Source organism: Drosophila serrata, unplaced genomic scaffold, assembly GCF_035046125.1.
Source record: "Drosophila serrata isolate PLE 108 unplaced genomic scaffold, ASM3504612v1 contig_272, whole genome shotgun sequence".
NCBI classification, from domain to species: domain Eukaryota; kingdom Metazoa; phylum Arthropoda; class Insecta; order Diptera; family Drosophilidae; genus Drosophila; species Drosophila serrata.
The window spans coordinates 10,261,876-10,282,970 of record NW_028257170.1 but is presented as its reverse complement, the minus strand read 5'-3'; the positions used below and the strand labels follow the sequence as shown (position 1 = coordinate 10,282,970).

At 39.1% G+C, this 21,095-nt stretch overlaps 1 protein-coding gene across 1 annotated transcript; it reads right to left on the bottom strand.

Annotated features, from left to right (window-relative positions):
- Positions 1–10: 10 nt before the first annotated feature.
- On the bottom strand, positions 11–413 carry LOC147643554 (adenylyl cyclase 78C-like). The gene has a single exon (XM_086833680.1). It carries the CDS (start codon positions 359–361, stop codon positions 11–13), a length of 351 nt encoding a protein of 116 aa, XP_086689806.1. The 5' UTR covers positions 362–413.
- Positions 414–21,095: the final 20,682 nt, after the last annotated feature.

Genomic DNA, 21,095 nt, shown 5'->3' with positions numbered 1-21,095 from the left:
CCCTCCAGCTTTAGGTCGTCGATTTGTGCCAAGGCGATGGCGCCCTTGTCTGCCGCCCGCCGCAACACCACCCTGTCATCGGCCGCCTTTCCACCTCCGCCTTTGCACTAGGAGGAGGAGGACCACCCCCTATCCCAGTTCCACATCCAAATGGCGCCTCCTCTTTCGTGTCGCCCGGTGCCCCGACTCGCTGCGTGAGTTCCGGGGGTGCGGACTGGGTCACACTGTTGCTCTGCCGGCGCTGCTGCAGGGAGAACGCCGAGGAGGGCGTCGCGCTCAGTTGCCGCATGTGCACCTCGTCTGAGACCAGCTTGTCGTCATCCATGTTGGCCAGCTGCTCCTCCTCCGCGGTCCTGTACATGGTCGAAATGTATTGCCAAAAAAATTAGTTACCCTAAGTAAGTGTTCTCATCTTAAATATGTCAAAGTAATATTTTAAATATATAAAAAATGCTTTCTATGTGATTTTAATTTAAATATTCCCAGAGATTTTGTTACTATTATTTCATCTTTATATATTTATTTACATATATTTAATGAAATTCGTTTAATATGTCTTTTGAAATTATTTTCTTTTCCTGATTTTCCTCAGTGTGAATACATTTAAAAAATATCAGGGTCTTTAATTTAAATCTTCACTTTGAAGTTCGAGTGTTGGCTAATGAAGGCAAACATTCATTGACGCGATTTTAAATAGAAAATTGACTGACAAGTAAATTAAATTAAAGGAAATTGAAAAACCTGGTATAATCTTTTTTCTCTGCAGATTTTTTGAAATTAAATTGAAAATGGTGAAGACAATTAATTTATTTGTAAAAACTCTCATTGCTGGAAGTTGTATAAATGAATTTGTTGCTCTGTGGGTGGCCCTATTTTTGCATTCAGAATTTCCTTGTATAATGGATTTCAAAGGCCTTACTTGGCCCAAACCACAAGCTTTCTAAGAATTTCTGAATAAATTCCAGTTTATTGTATTATTGCCTCTTGCGGTGAAATTAAAGTGCAAATCGATGTTGAAAATTGTGCAATTAAATTAAACGATTTTTGGAATTTTCTACTGAAAGTTTATATGGGTGAAAAAGGCAAAAGGAAGGAACGAGTTTTCTAATAATTAATTGCTTGTTTGGCTAGGAAAAGGATTGTAAATTAACACTCAAACCCCGTTTCCTAAAAACACAGCTTCACAGAAAATTTAATCATATAACTTTATGCTTAATGTATTATTCTATTATTTCTGGCAATGCCAGCAGATTGAATATTGTAATGCAAAAGTTATTTTAATGAAATTACACGATTTGTGGCATTTGAATAATTCTTTTATTTCTATCATTTGAGTAATAATTCGAATTTGAGAGCTCTCAAATTGATTTATTGAATCCCTCGTCTGCTGAATAATTTCGCGCTTATTCGCTTGTTGTTTTTCTTTCCGATTCCACTGATATCTCAGACCGGAAATGTGTGTTATATGTTACAAATGCTTTGTAGCAGCTTATTTCATGTTGAATTCCCGGTGCCGCAGCGGAAACGCAAAATGGCGCGGTGACAGTGCAAAATGGCGCGTTGATGTCGCTGTCATTATTCAAATTAGCACTGAGGCACTCACACACACGACTGCACACACACACGCGCGTAGACACACGCAACGGCAAAACATAGCACACTTTTCGGGGCAAAGTAAATTTAAATCTAGCAAAGGAACGCGACCGAAAAAGCGAAATTCCAATAAGTCGGAGGGTCAACAACAAAGCCGCGTTGGGATATCCATGGATATATATACAGATATATACATACGTGCATATGGCATATCGATTATGTGTCATTGCTAGAAATAACAAACATTGTTTTTTATTTTTCAATCGAGTTTGTCGGCTAATATCCATTTTCGAGGGAGTCCTTTTCCGATGATTTGCATTCTGTCTTGTGTGTGTTCATTAGGAAACAGCTTTTCCCTATATATTAGCTATTGGCTTCTGAATTTTAACTAGTCTTGGTGGAAATATTTATGAATATACGTTGCACATGACATGTATAGATTATGTCCCATTGTTATAATTGGCTTTAATTAATATTGTGAAACAATTGGACTTGGGATATGGTTTTAGTGATTTGTGTAATATTTGCCTAAATATTTAACTATATACATATGAGTGAGGATAACTTCTCTCCTTTTTTATTGGTCTTTGCTCACAATTTGTATAATTGTTAAATTAATATATTTTTTAAGTATATTCCCTATTTCCAAGCCTAGCCTAATTTAAGAATCTTTCCAACTGTCTTTTAATAAATCTATTCATTCAAATCCTGCTAAGCTTTACTCTGATGTGGAAGTTATTATCGAATGGATGTTAGGTGTTATCACATCTAAGGTGTATTTATTTTTGGGTTGTTTGTGCCAGACAGCGTGGATTATATTTACCATATTTACTGGTCTAATCAATGTGCAACATTATCTCTCCACTGACTTTTCCCGCTCTCGCTCTCATCACAATCTCTCCCTCATTTCTCTTTTGGGAAATAGAAAACTGCTTATCTTTCGTTGTGTTGGTGGAAAAGAGGAGATAATGCTCTATTAACCGAATTCTAAATCTGATTTGTCAATATATATGTACATACATATATGTACGAATAACTCCCCCGCTTTTGGGTTGGAATTTTCCCAAATGCTTAAAAAGAAACAATCAATTTTCACATCATTTCGCGGACTGTGAGATCGCAGTTCAAGTGTAATTCGCCAGTTGTAAAAAAGATTCGCCGATTTTAGCACCTTCGTAAGCGATCTATACGTAACCGATGAAGCGTTTCGCTTTTAACATTTCAACAGGTGCCCATCATTATTTACGCACCTGTAAGGTTTGGTCCAATATAATTAATAACGGAATCACATGCCCAGAGATCACGACGGATTATGCTACGTTTTTGGCGATTAACACATCATCAGCCAGTATCGATTGCACTGGCCTTTCCACCCGGACCCACTGGCGGTGAGTAATCCCCGAAAGAAAATCGGGCTAAACTGGAGCGGAGCGGAGTTTATCGCCAGCGAGAGTCGAGAGGGTTCGAGATAAACTTCTAATATAATTATCGCATATATAAATGTGTTGATAATGGCGCAACAATGCTCGTATTCAAAGTACAAAATCGATAAATCGAACGAGGGGTCGGGGCGGGACCAGATGGGACAGAAGGTGCCATCATTGTCAGGGGGCAAATATGTAAATATGGAATCTATTCGCCAGTGATTCACCGCAGGAACTTTGCACTTTTCATCGCCTTCCGCGCTTCCGCCTTCGACTCGACGTCATGTACTATGCAAATGTTGATCTATACTGCGCGTCTATATGGACATATGTTAGGTGCGACCGACGGATCAACAGGTTTTATTTATTATTATTATTATTGTTAATTTCGCAGCCGCCCGCGGCTGCTTTGCTTAAATAAATAAGTATATTTTTTGTGTTTCGTTCGCGTCTTTCACATCGGACTGGCGTTTGACAACTGAGCGAGAAAAGTTCGCCATCGCCTGGATATAATATGATACTGTCGAGCTGTATTTTTTTCCGATTTCTGTATTTTTTTTGTCTCTCCATATTTTACGCAATTCTCTCTTACTCTCGCGGTGACGCCAAGTGAAATCAGTTTTGGTCAACAATGTTGCTGATATGGTAATTGACTCGACTTCGGCCGGCAGACGATAATGTGAGCGGAAATTATGATGGGTCCCTAAATGATAATCAGCTAAACTGATGGCTATCTTTGGCCAAATTGCAGTAGGAGTGGTTTGGCCCCCAAGTAATTGTAACTGTCTTTATTGTTTCCAAGATGACTTAATGTTTAAAACACACTTCAGTCTTTTAGAGCTTGGGTAAAAGCAAATATTTACAGATTTGATTTTTATTATTATAACTTGAAGTTTCCTTAAAAACCCCGAAGCTACATTAAATGTGAAAAAATGTCTATATACAAGTTTATTAAAAAACGTAATTGTACAGCCTTGGTTTGTCTCTTTGGCATTTTAAAATTCTAACAATATTTTAGCTGACTGGAATTCAAGTTGAATGCCTCACTTTGCTCGGAGCAATTTTAATTAAAGTGTCCCCTTGTTTAAGTAAACATTCAAATATTTCAAAAATTTTGAAGGTTTGGATATTGGAAAATGGTCTTCCGGCTGAGCCTTTGAGGTGAACTTCTGCCTCAGATATGAAATGTCAGAGGCATATCTGCAATGCCGTCTCTTATTTATATAGAGACAGGCGATGGGGTTAGTTTCATGTCGCCAATCAGCCAATCATTCGGGCCACCCACTTGGGCTCAAAACGGGATCCAAGGACAAGGCAGTCGGTCCTTTTTATGAGCTTTTGTTGCCTTGTTGAATTTATGGCCATAAGAAACTTGTTAAAGCACACATTATTGGGTGTGTAACAAGTGAGTGTGGGTCTGAGTCTCAGTGTGTGTGTGTTCTTGTTTGCTTTTGGAGACTGGGAAAGGGGTGGCTTCTGGGTGTTGTTTGGGGGGCTTAGCTAAGTAGATTAAAGTCATATTTACACGTCTTCCTTCACATATACACTATACATGTATACATGTGTATGTGTGCAGATGTCTCTGCGGTTGTATTTGAGTTTGTGCTCTGCGTTAAGTGGCAGCAATTAACACTTGACATATTTATGCTTAACCCGAGGGCCGCAACGGGCGGTTTCCATGCATTATTGTCATGCCCCGAGTGCCACCAACAAGAACACTTGAAGAAAATATTGGTAAAGGGGTTAACAGTGATTCTGTTTAATTAAATAATTTAGGTGTAATTTTACCAGTCAGGAAACCCTAAATATTTAATATATTCCAAATATACACAAGCTGTGTCAAAGAAACCAAACAAAAGGGTAAAAATAATGATTTAAAAAATATATAAAAATATAAGTTCAAGCATCATGTTTATATTAATATTGATTTTCAAATATTAATTTAAATTCTTACCTATTATTCGTTTTTGTCAGTATATCAACAACTACTTGGCAAAGGTTAAGCCATCGATATGGCTACAACAACAACATCAGCAGTCATGTCTGGCAAGCTGCTTAGTTTATTTATTAAGCGTTTAAGCCCTTCTATTAGGGGCGTGGCCATACTGCCGTAAGGGGGTGTGGCATCCAGCTGGTGCTAAAGCGTTTTTTCCAACGGCTTTCCCCAATACGTGAGTGTGTGAGAGTCTGGCAAATATTTATAAATAATTATCGGAAGATTCCCTACCAAAGCTAATACCATCGTACTACTTAAAGAGATCAATCAAGTAAGGAGGGTAATGATTTTTCTTAATTAGAAAGCTTTAAAATGGGTGGCTTAAACATAATAAGAAACATTATTAATTATTATTAAATTATAGATCTATGACTTCCATTTCCAAGAATTTCCCCAACTAGGCCTTCCAATTAACCATATTTAATAAATATAACTTGGCCTTTAGGCAAATCGATGTTATTACCTTTGCCCTAATAACTGTCCCTCCCCAAAAGGTTTTGTCATAAAATCTATGAAAACAAGCTACAAGCATAATTTCATTGGTAATTAATTTCCGGCACGGGTCAGGAAATGGCAACCATCAGAATGACAGGCCAAAACAAACGCAGCAGGTGGCCAATTCACCGAAACGGGAATCAGTCAGTTCGGTTATGGATATAGCCACTGGCCAGGCCAGGCCAGTGCCTTTGGCAACTTCATTTGGCTAAGAGTCCTGGCCGATAAAGGACCAGACAGAGACACAACCCCTGTGCTTGTCTGCGGGTATGTGAGTGTGCTGGATTTGGGTTAATGTCGGACATTGGTCAACATGGGTGTGCAATTGAAGGCGAGCAACAAAGCAGAAAATAGAAAATTACTCAGCGGCTCAGTTTGGGTCAAAAGGGGGGAAAAAGGAGTGAAGAGCCCATAAAAAAGGGACAAAAGCTGGGTAAAGGGAGGATTTTTCATGACACGGAAAAGTATTTTTAAAAGAGATGAATACATCGTTCACTTTAAAAATGAGTTTTATAAAGAATTTAAAACAAAATTTTAGCACTTCTAAGATCCTAGCATATTTTTAGATTTCAATTATTTTAAATGACATCAAGCTTTAAATTTGTTGCGTTAAATTTGTGTATTTTTTTCTCTGTATGTTTTTTGAGAACATGTTTTTGGGATCAATCAGAGTTGAACACGAAACATATTCTCGCATTGTGGTTTTCGGAAACCTCAGCTGGAAGTTGCTTGCGGTCCTGTGAAATAGCATTATTATTAAATTTCCTTGTGCTCGTCCTTGTTACGCATTATTATGCACAAAATGCGCTTAGCCAGGACCACGGCTTTGATGTCCTTTTGCCCCACTTTGGTTGGCTCAAATCAAAGCGTTTTATTTGACGGCTGCTCCTGATTTGGGTAAACACGTTCAGAATTCTTTTCAAGCGCAAGTGGGGAGCATGGGGCGGAGTGGAAAGCAATCAGGACAGCTTCTTTGGCAAGAGAAAAAGGCAATAAGCCGTATAAGTGGCCACTTTTTAGGGCAGCAATCAAGTTAGCAAGTATTCGAAAGCCATTAAAATTGACAAATCGCTTGGCCGGCACCGCAAACCACAAATCCTTGGATATGGACAGAGCAGTATGTATATTCCGAGGACACAGTGAAAGAAAGTGAAAAAGGACTCGTAAAAGTCGCCAGGACATGGCTATTTATGTTTATGGCTTACTAATTAGCTTTAGTCGCTGCAGCAAAAGTTTTCTTCCATTAAAAGTCGCGCTATGTGCCTTCCGATTTTCCTCCTTTTCCCGCAACAATTTCTGCTTCTTACTCAGTTTTCCTTCGTCCCCTTCGCCTTCACTACCTGTCACTTGGCCTGGCCCATTGTTGTTTGTCATTAAAATTCACATTTTATGGCAGATTCGGTTGGCTTTTACCTAGTTCTTGCGCTTGTCGTCTGGGCCAGAGGTTTCCCACTTTTCGATTCCGCCGCTTGTTGTTTACTCCGTGTGCAAATTTGCATAGAAAAAGAAATTTGCATAGCATTAAGCAGACGTTTCAAGTTGTCCTGGCATCCGCAAGCTGCCGCTGCTCTCCGCCGAGGAATCCTCCAATGTCCTTCAATATTAAATTTATGGCCTGCGAGTTACATCTGAAAGGCACTACTCCTTGTCGTAGTTAAATCCGTTTAATCGCATAACTTTAAACGACTGACTTTCGATTTTATTTCATCATTATTTGCCGCGTGTTATTGGCCAGCCTTCAATTATTCAATGTAATGACTGTGGGGCGGTTTCAACCCTTCTGATGAAACTTTTTGCACTTAAAAGGGGCGGCCAGTTGATTGTCTGTGCGTTATTATGTAATTAAAATTTTATAATTCGATTTAGTCACGAGCGAGCTTGACTTGCTTATTCGCAAAGTGAATTTGCAGGCAGCACGCGGCGTGTACGCAATTTCCCAGGCGCAGCCTTTAATTGGCCAGGAAATTAAATTCAGGAAAAAACCATCCAATATGATTTCTTCTTCCTTAAATATGTGTGGGATACCTCGCACATTCCCGGGTTTCGTTTAGGGGTTCTTCGCCCCGAAACGAGTCCATTGAGCCTCGAACCCAGACGCGTCGTCTGTTGCCATTTATAAAGCATAATTGAAATATGAGATTGACATTGAATACCAGTGGCATTGTTGCTGTTGTCGCCCATTGTTCCCATGGCTTTCATCGGCTACAATTCCACATTCTAGGCGACACACTCTCGTTGGCGGACGGGGCCATTTAATTGATTGTTGTAAATAGAAGTGGATCAAAATTGGCGCCTGCCTCTCCATTAGAAGCAAACACATTCCCGAAGGCAAACTACAGGCAAACTTCTCTAAGCTTAACTTTCTTCGCCTCGCAAACTTGAGGCTCTCAAAATTTAATTGGGGCAGAATTAGGAATTTAATTCGACTAAACTTTATAGGCATTTATCGAACCAAATGCGAAATTCGTAGATACTTTTTCTTTGAAACTTGTTGTAAGTATTTCTTGATTTAAAATCATTTTAATTTACAAGTTTTCAGCGGATAGAGGATTTAAAAGCTTGACAATTTCATGAATTCTCATCCCAAAAAGAATGCAAATGTTTGTAAAAGTCATAGAAAACTCTCAACTTCCTGCAACGAAATCATTGATGGCTTAAAGCGCACAACATTGTGCGGCAAACCGTCAACACTCACCTGAGGCAAATGCGCTCCTCCTCCTCAAGCTCCACGTCCATTGTACAGGTGGATTCCGTCTATTTCTATCCTCAATTTTCTCCTTTTTTGTTGCTCGCCGGAGCCCGGTGCTTAGTGGTGCTTGGTGCTTGGTCCTTGGTCCTTGTCAAGTGAGAGTTTTAACTGCCAGCAGCAGGGGCACTGTGAATCCTTGAGGTTGACAGCAGGTTTTTTTCCCCCAAAGCCGAGGCTTTAAGCCACCTCAAAGTGTTTTAAGCTGTTGTCAATTTGCCTAATGCTGGCATACAAAAAACGATGCAGGCTATGTCGGCAACAGAGACGTCCTTTGGTGACGCATCCCGGTGACATGGTGGCAAAAGATCCGCTGTGGAATCCGCTTCTGATTCCAGCTCTCAACCTGAAAGCAGATAGGCAACAAATCGCATTTAGCATTCGACGTCTCGAGAATCTCTTAAATTTTCCTGGAAAAATACACACACACACATCCACCGCCATGGCATTTAACAATGGCAGTATATAATTTAATAAATAGTTGCAGTTGACAGATTTCAAGTGGTGGTGGGCTGGGGAAACACTACTCGAGGGGCAATGCCTCTATAAGGCCATACGTATACGTTTATATATAGAGATGGTGACAAGTGCAAAAGTGTGCACAATAAGTGGCATAAAAAACAAGTCAAAAGAAATAAAGAGATCATATTGGTATCGAATGTATAGTTACACTTCAAATTTAGTTAATAAAGGTTGAAAAAAAATGGTAAGTGAAGTGTTTAGAAGAATATGTGTCATATTAAATTAATAACTTCACAATTAAACAAGACAAGAAATAAAAGAAAGAATATCTGAATTATTTATCATTTTAAATAGTCTTTTTTTTATAACAAAGTTAACAGTTTAAAGTCGAGTTTAAAGTCGAGTGTTTTTCGTTTTTAAACTTTTCAATGAACCCCTCAATCTGTATAATATTTCAAAACCAAACACTCTTGTTGTTCTGGGAAATGGAACTTCATGATACCGCCCCGAAATGACATTTTGTTACTTAATAAATCAACTTGGTCATAGATTCCTGGGCAAAGTAAACACAGAAATTTCCAAATGCCAAAATCCGGACAAACAGAATGAGCCAAGGGAATGGAAAAATCGGTGCTTGCAAAAAATATATACATAGGTTCGAGCATGTTAGTCACTCTTACTTTGCCATTTAAACTGTCGCCTTTTGGGCATGAGTGTGAAGTGCGCTCCTCCACATAGAGCAAACACTAGAAATGTCAAATGTTTTGCCTCAGCATGTGCGCCCACAGCGCGCAGGAAGGAACCGGATGAGGCCAGGATGGGGGCCAGGACAGGAGCAGCAGTCAGGGACATTTGTCGTCTGCCGTTGGCTGTTTTTTATGGGCCGACCATTTCCACTGCCATTGCGAATATCACACAGTAAAAAATGTGATGATCGACTTGTTTACCATTTGCAATTGAAAATATATAGTATGTAGTTGTATATGATGGATTTTGGGTACCTTTTCTTGAAGGAAAATATGTACATTAGATCTGCTGTTTTTAAAATATATATATATTTATTCTTTGGGTTATTTACTTGTGTTCTAAACTTGGTACTAATTGAATAGTAAATAGGAAAATTCCAGTTTATCATTATAGTCCAGAGATATGAGGAAGAGGTATTTTTTTAGCTTTCAAAGTCATAATTTGGCTAAGAGAGATATAATTAATAGTATTTTAATAAGCCCAGAAAAAATAAAGAGTCATAGGTAAGTTGCTGTTAGTGTTCCGTATTTTCTATTTCATTTGGTTTTTCCAGTGCATTTGGAATGACAGTAAAAGCCACTTGGAACATGCAACACACAGCAGAAGTGAAATTCAATCAGTGCGTGCAACTTGCAACTTGCAACTCGCGGCCACTTGAAAATGCTGTCTGTGGCTCGCCGCCTCCGCAATCAAATGAGAAAGCAGACGGAGCGAGCCCAGGCCAGGCAGGGTCCTTGATGCAGTGATCCCATTCCCGTTATTATTGAGTCATAAAACACGTTTTAATGTCATTTGACAGGATGCACTTAACCGCTATCGCGTATAGGGTGTCTATTAGTCGGTTGACGGCGCCAAGGCGGTCATTTCTCATCGTAAATATATGGTGTATATGTGGCAGTTATCCTGATCCCCATATGCAGAGTATGTTTTATTGCCCTCGTCGAATATTTATCGGACGGCGAATATATATATATATATTTTTACGGCCCTCTCTATGATTTATGTGCATCCTGTTGCGTGTGCGGGAATCCTTCTTGCAAGGATATGCCTGCAATTTCCTCTCCTTGTCATTTCATTTCATTTTTCCCCGGTTTTTTCTTTTCCTGCGTCCGACAAAGTAACCAGCTTATGACGCTGCTAGCCAAGTTTCCGGTCTGCCTAACACATGGCTTTCCGTGGGGGTTCCCCTTTTCTCGATTGCCTTCACCGGCAGCCATTGTTACGACAGTCCCTCTGACAGTCCCTACTCCTCAAAATTGTGTTTGTTTTTCTTGTCCTATTTTATTTTAATACGTTATATACTCTATATAGTCAAAGGAGGATTCTGCTGGTGACAGCCGTCAGCAGGTGAATGTCCAGTGTCCATTGCGAGTCCCTGGACTCGCAACCAAAATCCGCTCGGCTATGCGTGCCATGTCCTGTGTGTCCTGCCCTTTCCTCTGGTCTATAACACTCGAAAGGGAAAGGGACACGAACAGGGCTCGGCAACAGTGGCGACAAATTGAGTGTAAATATTCTTACGATTGTTTTGTTGCCACTGTTGCTGCAGCTGCGTTGTAAAAAAATTTTGCGAGCTGCGTCAAAATGTCAGAAGCGTCGATTTATGTCGTTTTCTGTAAACACTTTGTTGTTTTTGCCATTACACTGCGGGGAAAATGTATTAGGCAATTTTAGCAATTGAATTTTTGTTATACCAAAACCACATAACTATCTGATCGAAAATAAGGAGCAAACTTGGTGTATACTGACCAATTTCTATATTCATGGAAAATAGTTTTTTTCTTGCTGTGTGCATCCTGATGCTATCCTGTTTGTTTGGCCAAAACAGTTTGCACCATCGCGCGGCTGAAAATAATTAAGTTTCTGATTCATGTCGACACCAGGGAGACAAAGGCGAGTCAACTGCTCATCTTGCTGAAAGGGCACGAGGTGCTGGCAAGGACATGCAGCTTGCAATTTACCTTTATCCTTTGCCTGCCACCCTCGTCTCCCTCGGCTCCTTTGGCTGCTTGCCACACTCTCGCATTAAGCCGGCGATTTATGTTGCATGAAAGGAGCGATAAGCAAACAAACGGACCGCAGATCCTGCAATCCGAGTGCTCCTCGCTATTGTTTGTGCCCGTACCCAGGAGGGCATCCTCATTCGCACACTCATGAATAAGCGTTTACTGGACCGGCTAGCCGCTTGCAGTTCCAGTTACTCGCACAGTTGCTGGGCAATTATGCGCTTCTTAAAAATAAATTAATGACCAACTCTGGAGGAGCTCCGGGAAAAACAACAGAGAGGAAAGCGCAGAGCAGCAGGGACGACAACAACGGCAAGGGACACTCCCCCAGGTGAACTCTCGTTCGCCTTTTTAATTAATTAAGGGGCAGGAGTTTGGCTGCAAAGAGTCTTTGATAAGCTCTGGACAACATGGACTAACTCTTTACGATCCTTGCGGGAATGGCTGTAAAATATTTGTTCAGTCGAGTTTTAATTAGTGCGATTAGTGGCGATTAAATTTGCTTGCATTGTGCCGGTAGTTAGTAATCTTTGGGAAACGTCTGTTGTACCTATCACTTAAAGTACAAATAATATTAATGAAGTAAATAATTTTATCTTAATATTTGTAATACTCTGTAAATACTTTGGATAAATATTCTTCTTGCTTTGTGAGTCATTAAATTTCCAAAACAAATTCTGTGATTTAAAAGCTGAATTTGAAATTAATTTAAAGTCCATTTGAAATTCAAATGTTTCAGTTAGTTTTTAGCTTAAGTCGGTTTATATATTTCCACTGAATTTTCGTTTCATATGTTTTAATAATAATATGCAAACGAGTCGGAGGCACGGCCTACGTCACACACGGCGTATGAGCAATTTAATTGGTTCAGCGCCATTGCCTACTTTCAGGCGCTGCAGTTTTCGAGCGCCCATTTTTAAATTGATGAATAAATATGGAATGGGGCAAACATAATTTATTATTTAATGCGTTTCTGTTTTAATTTCATGCATTCGCTGTCGGCGGATATTTAATTGAATTGAAAAATGCATGTTGCACGTGCATAGATTGAATCAATGTCATTTCATCGAGTTTCGCGTTTCTGAGCAAATGCCGTGAGTGCGAACAGGTGTCGCCCAAAGTGATGTGCGAGTGTGAGTGTGTGTTTGTGTGGTTTTCCTTCCCCCCATTTACACATTTTCCCACCGGCCATTTGTTTTAATTTCCCACAAAATGTCTGCTAATCATGGCATTTGCTCGTTTACATTATGTGGTCGGTACTCGCTTGCTGCGTTCGCCCTTTTTTGTTTTCGCTTTGGGGGCAGCCTGTGCATTTTATGTTTGTTATTTTTGTTGCATGCTGCATATTGCATGACTTGCCACAGAAATGCTTTCAGCGTTTCGGCATTTCGGCAATTCAGTGTGTGTCATCGCTAATGAAGCCGAAAGATCCCTGCACGCCGATACAGTGGGAATATTAATGGCTAACCCCATCGGTGCGAGCTAATAAATCATCTTCTTTAATACGATCCAATCATGATTTTAATATTCGAACATAAAATGCTTGTATTTACCTTAACTGGCGACTGTCAAACGACATAATAAAGGAAGCTCGAATAAAATTCGTATCCGGTGAAATTGTTTACACACAAAAGAAAGGCTTCCGTTTTATGAGCCACCAGCTCAAAGGGGTAACACCTGCCGGCGAATTGAGGGGGGCTTGGGGAGCGGGGAAAGGGGTCCTGTTAAACTTTAATTCCACAACAAAGCCGTAAAAATGAAACTGGAAACATATAGCCAGGACCTGGCCACATCAAAAGCATTGCACTAAGCCGAGCTCACTTTGTCTCCTTGTTGTTGCACACGGAAAATAAAAATATTTCCATATTGTTTTCACAATTTTCTAAAGCCTTAAGTTATGTGAGATTGTGCTGGGGAAATTTATAAACGATACGTCAATTGTATCTTTAAATTATTTCAAGAATACTGATTAGTAAGAAAGAGTTTCGTGAAAACAGCTAAACATTTCTCCAAAGTTCGATTTTAAAATAAATAAATATTAAAATACACAATCCTTATTAATTAAGTATTAATTTTAACAGGTACAACCTGCACTTGCTCTCTTTTTTTTGCAGAATACTTTGTATATTTATTACTAAATGAAATTCCTAGAATAGTCTCATTCATTTAAAGATATTTTCCCCCTGTGTTCATCTTTTTTCATCCCTCTTTTTCTTCTTCCTGGATCCTCTTTGTTACCCTTTTGGCCACCGAAAACATACGGCTCTGCAATGTAAAATATTTGAAAATAAAATATGCTTTCCGCTTGCTTCGTTTTTGGCCAGGCCAAAAGCAAATATGAGCAGACGACAAGAAGGGCCAAAACGACAAACTGGGAAAAATGTTGCATAAATTAAGCAGAGAACAAGCGCTGGCAATTGGCAGGGGCGGAGGCATCAGGGGGGGCTTCGAACGTAAGCAATTGCCTTGGCCCTGACTTTGAGTGACGTTGAAGCGTGTCTTAAATTATGATTAAGCAGGGGAATTAAATGGTTTGTGTTTAGCCTTAATGCCAGCATTCCCCGGGAAAACCCCTCCTGGAAAATTAATGAAAACTGTTGCGAGTTTCAATTATGTTTCCCACCTCCCCTCCCTGCCCCATTTGCGTTTTGTTTAGACAATGACAAACTACTTGCATGTGTGCGCTTCTGTTTACTTTTCTTTTGGCTACGAACATTATTATCTTCCCATTAATTTCGCTCTCGCCCAGTGGCGCGAAATTTAATAAAAAAATTAACTCGTTGTGTGTTTTTAATTTCTCAATTATTATGACTTTACGGCTGTTTGTCTTGGCAGCAGCTCCCCCTCTTTTTTTCCTTTCATTGTTTATATCTATATGTTTGTATTTAGACATGCTGGTACAATGTTATATGGCCCGGACTCATTCTGAGCGTGTTTTATCAAAGCCGCAGCCAAAACATTTATCGGCCAAGTGAGTAAATAAATAAGCAAGCAGATTGGGGAAGATGTTCCAAATGCGATAAACGACAACTTACATAGTTTTTTGTTTATTTTTTATTCTGCATTCTTTAGTCTTCGGAATGACTAAGTATTTGCTGGGAAACACGAGAATGCGTGTGCTGAGTTGACAATTGCCACGAGGGGCCAAACAATCATCGAACGGCAACGATAACTTACTGGAGGACACTTGAGACTTCGTCCAGGGATTGCAACAAGGTTGTCAAGTTTGGTCAACTTTTTCTTTCAAACAAAGAGCATGTGTGAAGGGATGTCCTCCTTAACAAAGTTGTCACAAGAACCCAGTGTTTAAGTTTGGTTTTAAACCAAACTCGAACCTACACACAGAAAAAAAAGTATTTACACCTTACAAATAATAATTAATTAACATGCTGAAAGGAGAGTTTTGGCATGAACAAAATGTCCCCAACTAATATATTCAAAGCGTCTTCATCAGACAAGTTTTGTTCTTTGAATTGAAAATGTTAAATTCATTATTTTTTATTTACTTATAAGATTCAGTAAGGAATGTGATAATCATAATGTATTTTCAGGGAAGCCCATAGCATTGCCTTATTATACCCTTGCAGGGTATTATAATTTCAGTCAGAAGTTTGCAACGCAGTGAAGGAGGCACCTCCGACTATATAAAGTATATATATTCTTGATCAGGACCAACAGCCGAGTCGATCTAGCCATGTCCGTCTGTCCGTCTGTCCGTCTGTCCGTCTGTCCGTCTGTCCGTTTCTACGCAAACTAGTCTCTCAGTTTTGAAGCTATCTGAATGAAACTTTGCAGTTAGTCTTCTATATACTCTCACTCGTATATATGTCGGAACGGGCCGGATCGGACAACTATATCATATAGCTGCCATAGGAATGATCGAAAAATTTTTACAAAAAAAATTATAACATTTTTAGTTTTCAACAGAATTTGATCAAATTTGAGATATAGCCATTTCATATTATTCTACAATTTTGTGTAAAATTTTATGAAAATCGGACGACTATATCATATAGCTCCCATAGGAACGATCGAGAAATTAATTCAATTAAAAAGTATAACATTTTCAGTTCTCAACAGATTTTTATCAAATTTGAGATATAGCCGTTTTATATTATTCTACAATTTTGTGTAAAATTTTATGAAAATCGGACGACTATATCATATAGCTCCCATAGGAACAATCGAGAAATTAATTCAATTAAAAAGTATAACATTTTCAGTTTTCAAAAGATTTTCATCAAATTTGAGATATAGCCGTTTTATATTATTCTACAATTTTGTGTAAAATTTTATGAAAATCGGACGACTATATCATATAGTTCCCATAGGAACGATCGAGAAATTTGAGAGGAATGAGAATGGCGGTGGCTGTTGTCGGAAGACTGACAATAGCGGTGGCGATAACATTTTTAGTTTTCAACAGAATTTAATCAAATTTGAGATATAGCCATTTCATATTATTCAACAATTTTGTGTAAAATTTTACGAAAATTGGACGACTATATCATATAGCTCCTATAGGAACGATCGAGAAATTAATTCAATTAAAATGTATAACATTTTCAGTTTTCAACAGATTTTTATCAAATTTGATACATAGCCATTTTATAAGAAATAAAATAAGTTAATAAAATTAAAGATTATAACTTCTTCAGTTTTCACCAGATTTTCATAAAATATCATTTTATTTTAATCAAAATTTTGTGTAAAGTTATAAAAAAAACCGGACTACTATATAACGAACGATCAAAAAATGAATACAATTAAAAATTATAACGTTTGCAGTTTTCAGCAGATTTTCATTAAATTTGAAATATAGCGTTGTATATCAGTCTTGAATTTTGTTGCAAATTTTATGAAAATCGACTATATCACATAGGTGCCATACAAACGATCGTTAGATGTGGAGCAAAAATGCAAATCTGTGAATGTAAAACTGAAAATATAATATGTATAGGTGAATGAAATGAGAGCAGGTATTACTTTATTGTTTTTTTTAACATTAATATAAATATTTTATATTGTATGGAAGGAATCCAGGAAGTCATCGAAGTTCTATATGCAAGGGTATATAAACTTCGGCGTGCCGAAGTTAGCTTCCTTTCTTGTTTTTTAACTGGTTTTTGTTTACTTTAATTATAATTCTCAATTGATTCTCTTAAAATTTAAATTAATGAAATTAAATTAATTTACCAAATTTTAATGCTGAAATTTCCAAGTGTTGTGCAACTTCTAGTCCTTGTCCTTGTTTGGTCCTTCTTACTTGATTATTTTTAATTTAAATTTTTTTTTTTTTTTTTGGTGCAACCCCACGACGCTACAATTCAAGTTTAACTTTTATTTGGATTCACGAATTTTACTACGATTTTCGGTTTGATTAGGGGTCTCTTGGCATAATCTCCCCTCCTATAATTTTTACACATATTTCCCAGAGATTTGCACTTTGCAGTAGTGATTGCAGTTAAAGTTTCACATTTGTCTAGCAGTTTGGGTTTTATTGTGCGCCACTTCAGCAAACTCCTAATATTTTTATTTTCTCTATTTTACCCCCGAATGCAGACTCTGTCGCCGGTTTGGCTGTTTATTTGCCAGAGCACAAAGTGAATAAAGTGAATTTTTATCAGCTTCACAAGTAAATAGACAACAAGATATTCTTGGCAAACGCCCCTGATTTCGCCTTGTTTTTTTCTTTATTTTCCCTTTGGATGGGAGATACATTTTGCTGGTTTACTCTGTTTGGGAATTGAACATTTTAATGTTCTGCATATGAATGGATTTAGCTCTTGTTGTTGCCCATTAAAAGCGGAAGGGGGCGGGCCGAGGGGTAAACAAATTCGAGAAGAAAGCAAAGTCAGCGAGGTAAAAGCGTACATGTGCATACAATTATGTAGTGCACATCTGTAGTGGTGCTTTTAACGATGCAAAAATATACGCGATATTCACTTTTATCACCTTATTCGGTTCAGTGTTTTGTAGTTTTCCGCACTGAGTCACTCTGAGGCTTAATATCATGACACTTTGCTTAAATGGATTTTATGTTCGGTGCCTTTTAAGGTTCGCTAAAGCCATTGCAATCCATCAGATTAGGCCCTGGCTCTTAATACAGCCAATAATTGGCGGCTAAGAATGCAGTTTTGGCTTTAGCCGTCAAAAAGCTCATAGGTATTGCATTGGTCTTAAATCTATTTCCAAACACAATATTTATACGACTCAATATTTCTGACACCTTTTGCCCGAATAAATCTCCGCTGATGAACTGGCCAACAGAAATTTTCGCCCCTATCTATACATTTATTTTTACAATTTGTTTATGTTTTGTTCGCGCCACATTTTGCAATTTTATCTGTCCCAGCTATTGTTGTTTTTGCTGGCGCGGCTTAAGTGATTTCTGGGGCAGACAAAACTGATTTATTTGTCCAGTGCGAGAAGCGGGAAGCGGGAAGCGTGCAGGACGTGCAGGAAGCCGGGGAAAAGTTTCGTCTGCCAAAAACCGCCAGCCAAACCGATTCGGAGAAAGTTTCCCCCCCCCCAGTTGTTGCAATTTTTGCGGGCATTCGGCTTTGTTTTGGCAATCCCCCTTCCCGTTTTCGATTGCAGCACAGCCTTGGCAGCAATTTGGCAGACATAAACAAGAGCCAAATACAAAAGGGTTCAGAACTAGTTTTGGATTATTTGAATAAGAACTTCTATATACTCTCTGAGTAGAGGTTTTCTTCATTTGTAGATTTTTAATTAAAAACTTTAATGAAATGTCCTTCAAAACAAGAAATGAAGATCGTTTTAATCTATAAGGAACTACAGCAAGAGTTTAGTTAAATGAATTTATTAAATAATTGTCTTTATTTTTAAAGTTGAGAACATTAAGTATTACAGGTTAATTATCCTAAAAGATAATACAATAATTAATACCCATTAAAAGTATATAGAAAGTATATTAATAAATATCCTAAACTTGTATTAGTTTTGGAAACGCTCCAACTTTGACCCCCAAGTTAGAGTATCTTTGGGTCAGTTCGAAATACAATTGTTGGCTTTGTGGCTATTATAGCCACAAGTTGTAAGCGTGGCCAAAACTAGGCTACAATGTTTGAGCCGCAGCCAAGAGCACTGGCAGTGGCAGTAAGAGTAACTGTAACCAGAACAATTAGCGCTGCCGAAACTGCTGAGCCATAAGTTTCCATTGGCAACAAGGAGCTGGAGACGCACAAGGATACACCGCACTCGGATTCGGATGCGGATCCTGTCGGCTGTCGCCTGTCGCCTGGGGAATCGAGCACCCCTTTTGGCCTAGAATAACAGAGCGCTGAGGGAGAGTCTAGTCAAGACGAAACTAAATTAAATGCGGCTGAGGGGACAATTATTCTGTCATTTATCTCATATATGGCATAAAGTTGCGAAAAAGTTCCTTTTGAACTCGCATTCGAGCTGCTTAGCGACACGTGGCCTCAGCGGCAGAGGTAAAGTTTCCCTCCCGCTCCTAGCTGCAGTGTAAAGTATATTAAGTATACGCCGTGATATGCCTCCCCGGCGGATACTTTACTTTTATTTACTTGTCGCTGGGCATATTAAATTTCCACCGCCATCCCAGCATCCCCACAATATATATTTTCCCACAAAGTTGAATGAATTTGTTACTTTCAAGGCCTTTTCCATCGAATTGCTTTCCTTTCTGGGGGGGGGGCCCTGCGCGAATTGAATTAAATTGTGCGATTGAAGCATAAATAAATTCATTAAATACTTTTAACGAATAGACTGTTTTTCCAACTAAGGCCTTCGATCTGCGCCTGGTGCCTGGCTCAACAGGTTATGGGCTCACCACCGTTCCACCTGAACCCAGTCCGAGGACAAGTACAAGTCCAAGTCCAAGTGGGGACTTGACCTTCCCAATGCGTTTTATTGATTCAATCATAAAAATAACTGCAGGATGTTTTGGAATTCCCTTTTGTGGTCTGTATTTGTATCTGTATCTAACCGTGTGCTCAGCCACTCAATGCATTTCTTATCTTGTAAACTCAATGGCGGTGCTGTCTCGCAGCTGCCTCATTATGGATGAATTTCAATAGGGCCGAGTGATTGACAATAAAGTCAACTGCAAAGAGCGTTGGATTATTGCCCGAACAATGAACGAAACTTAAAATCACGAACTGTATAGCTAAAGAGAAATATTCAAAGGAAAACTATTCGAACACATAGAGAAAAATAAAGCAAATTGCGAGGTCATAGAGGAAAATTAACTGAAATAATTATTAAAACGTGAATCGGAATCGCATTAAAAGTTAAAAACATTTAAAAACTATATTTTATTGTGATGTATTAAAACGGTTTTAGGAATCGTAAGATTTATATGTGAAATCTTATCCTTTAAACCTACGTTGTAAAATCATTTACATAAAAATATATTCATATAAGTGATTAATTTAGAGAAATTTTTTTTTGTATTTATTTTTTTGTAATATATATTATTTTTTTACATTGCACAAGTTACCATCTTAACCTTCACCTTTGTTTCGGACTGACTTTAAGCTTACTATTTTTCTTACTTGTGTGAAATTAAAGCAGAGCTCTTCTACTTTTAGCCGGCTTTTGTTCAAGCGCCGTGCCTAGTCCCAGCGGCTTACTGTAGAGATTAAATTAACTACCTATTAGCCTCGGACCTGCCCTTTGACCCTCTCTCGCCGGATGTATGTATGTATGTATCCTTTTTTTAGCCACCTTCCTTTCGCCCAGGGAACTTAATATGCATCATCCTCATCAGCCAGGGTCCCAGTTAATTTCACCTTTTGGGGACTATAGTGGTAATCCTGCAGACAGGCTTAATGCCCGCACATGCCAACAAGCTCCGGCAGCATAATGCGTCAAATTGCTAATTAAGAACTGCAGCAGTGGCAACTTTTTGCCTCCCCGCTCCGATCAGTGGCCATGTCATTAGGGTCCAGAGAAGCGGAGAAAGGCAAAAGGAGAAAAAAAACGGGGGAATCCCACCCGAAAGGGGGAGGCCAAAGGACTGAGCTTGCGTGTTAAGATATTTGATTATGACAAACAGCACACGGACGCACACACACGCTCACACTCACATACCAATTAGCTGAAGGCGTGTCCTTTAGCTCTGAAAAGTAGACTCCGCTTTTTTGTTGATACGCTGGTCATTCAACTATTTGCTCCAAAAACCTACACAGAAGCCGAACCGAATTTGTGTCACGTCACAGTGGCGGGAGAGTCGCAAAAAAGAGGCTAAAACTAATTAAGGGCTTAAAGATAGCGACAGTGAGCGAGCGAGCGATTAAAAATAGTCGGAGTGGAGGCTGCACACTCCTATTTTTAGGGTCAACCCTGGGGTCAAGCACTCCTCCGCGGCTAGACAGGGCGCCTGCCACCTGTGCGTCGACTAACCGCCAACGATGTCTAATCCACCACCGAAACCCGGGACACATTTAAAAACCACCAATTTATTTGCGTTGAGGCGCCACAAGAAGGGTTTTTTGGGCAGCCCACTGAGGCTGCAATAATGCGAATTGATTTTCGCCAGCTGCAGACAACGCCGCATCCGTATCCGTATCCACATCCGCAACCGTATCCCTATCCGCATCCGTTGCCTCAGGACATATACCGCCAAATCAAGTCAC

What these genes read in the sequence shown, in the direction of transcription:
- LOC147643554 (XM_086833680.1), bottom strand. Translation starts at nt 361, where the DNA reads ATGTACAGGACCGCGGAGGAGGAGCAGCTGGCCAACATGGATGACGAC.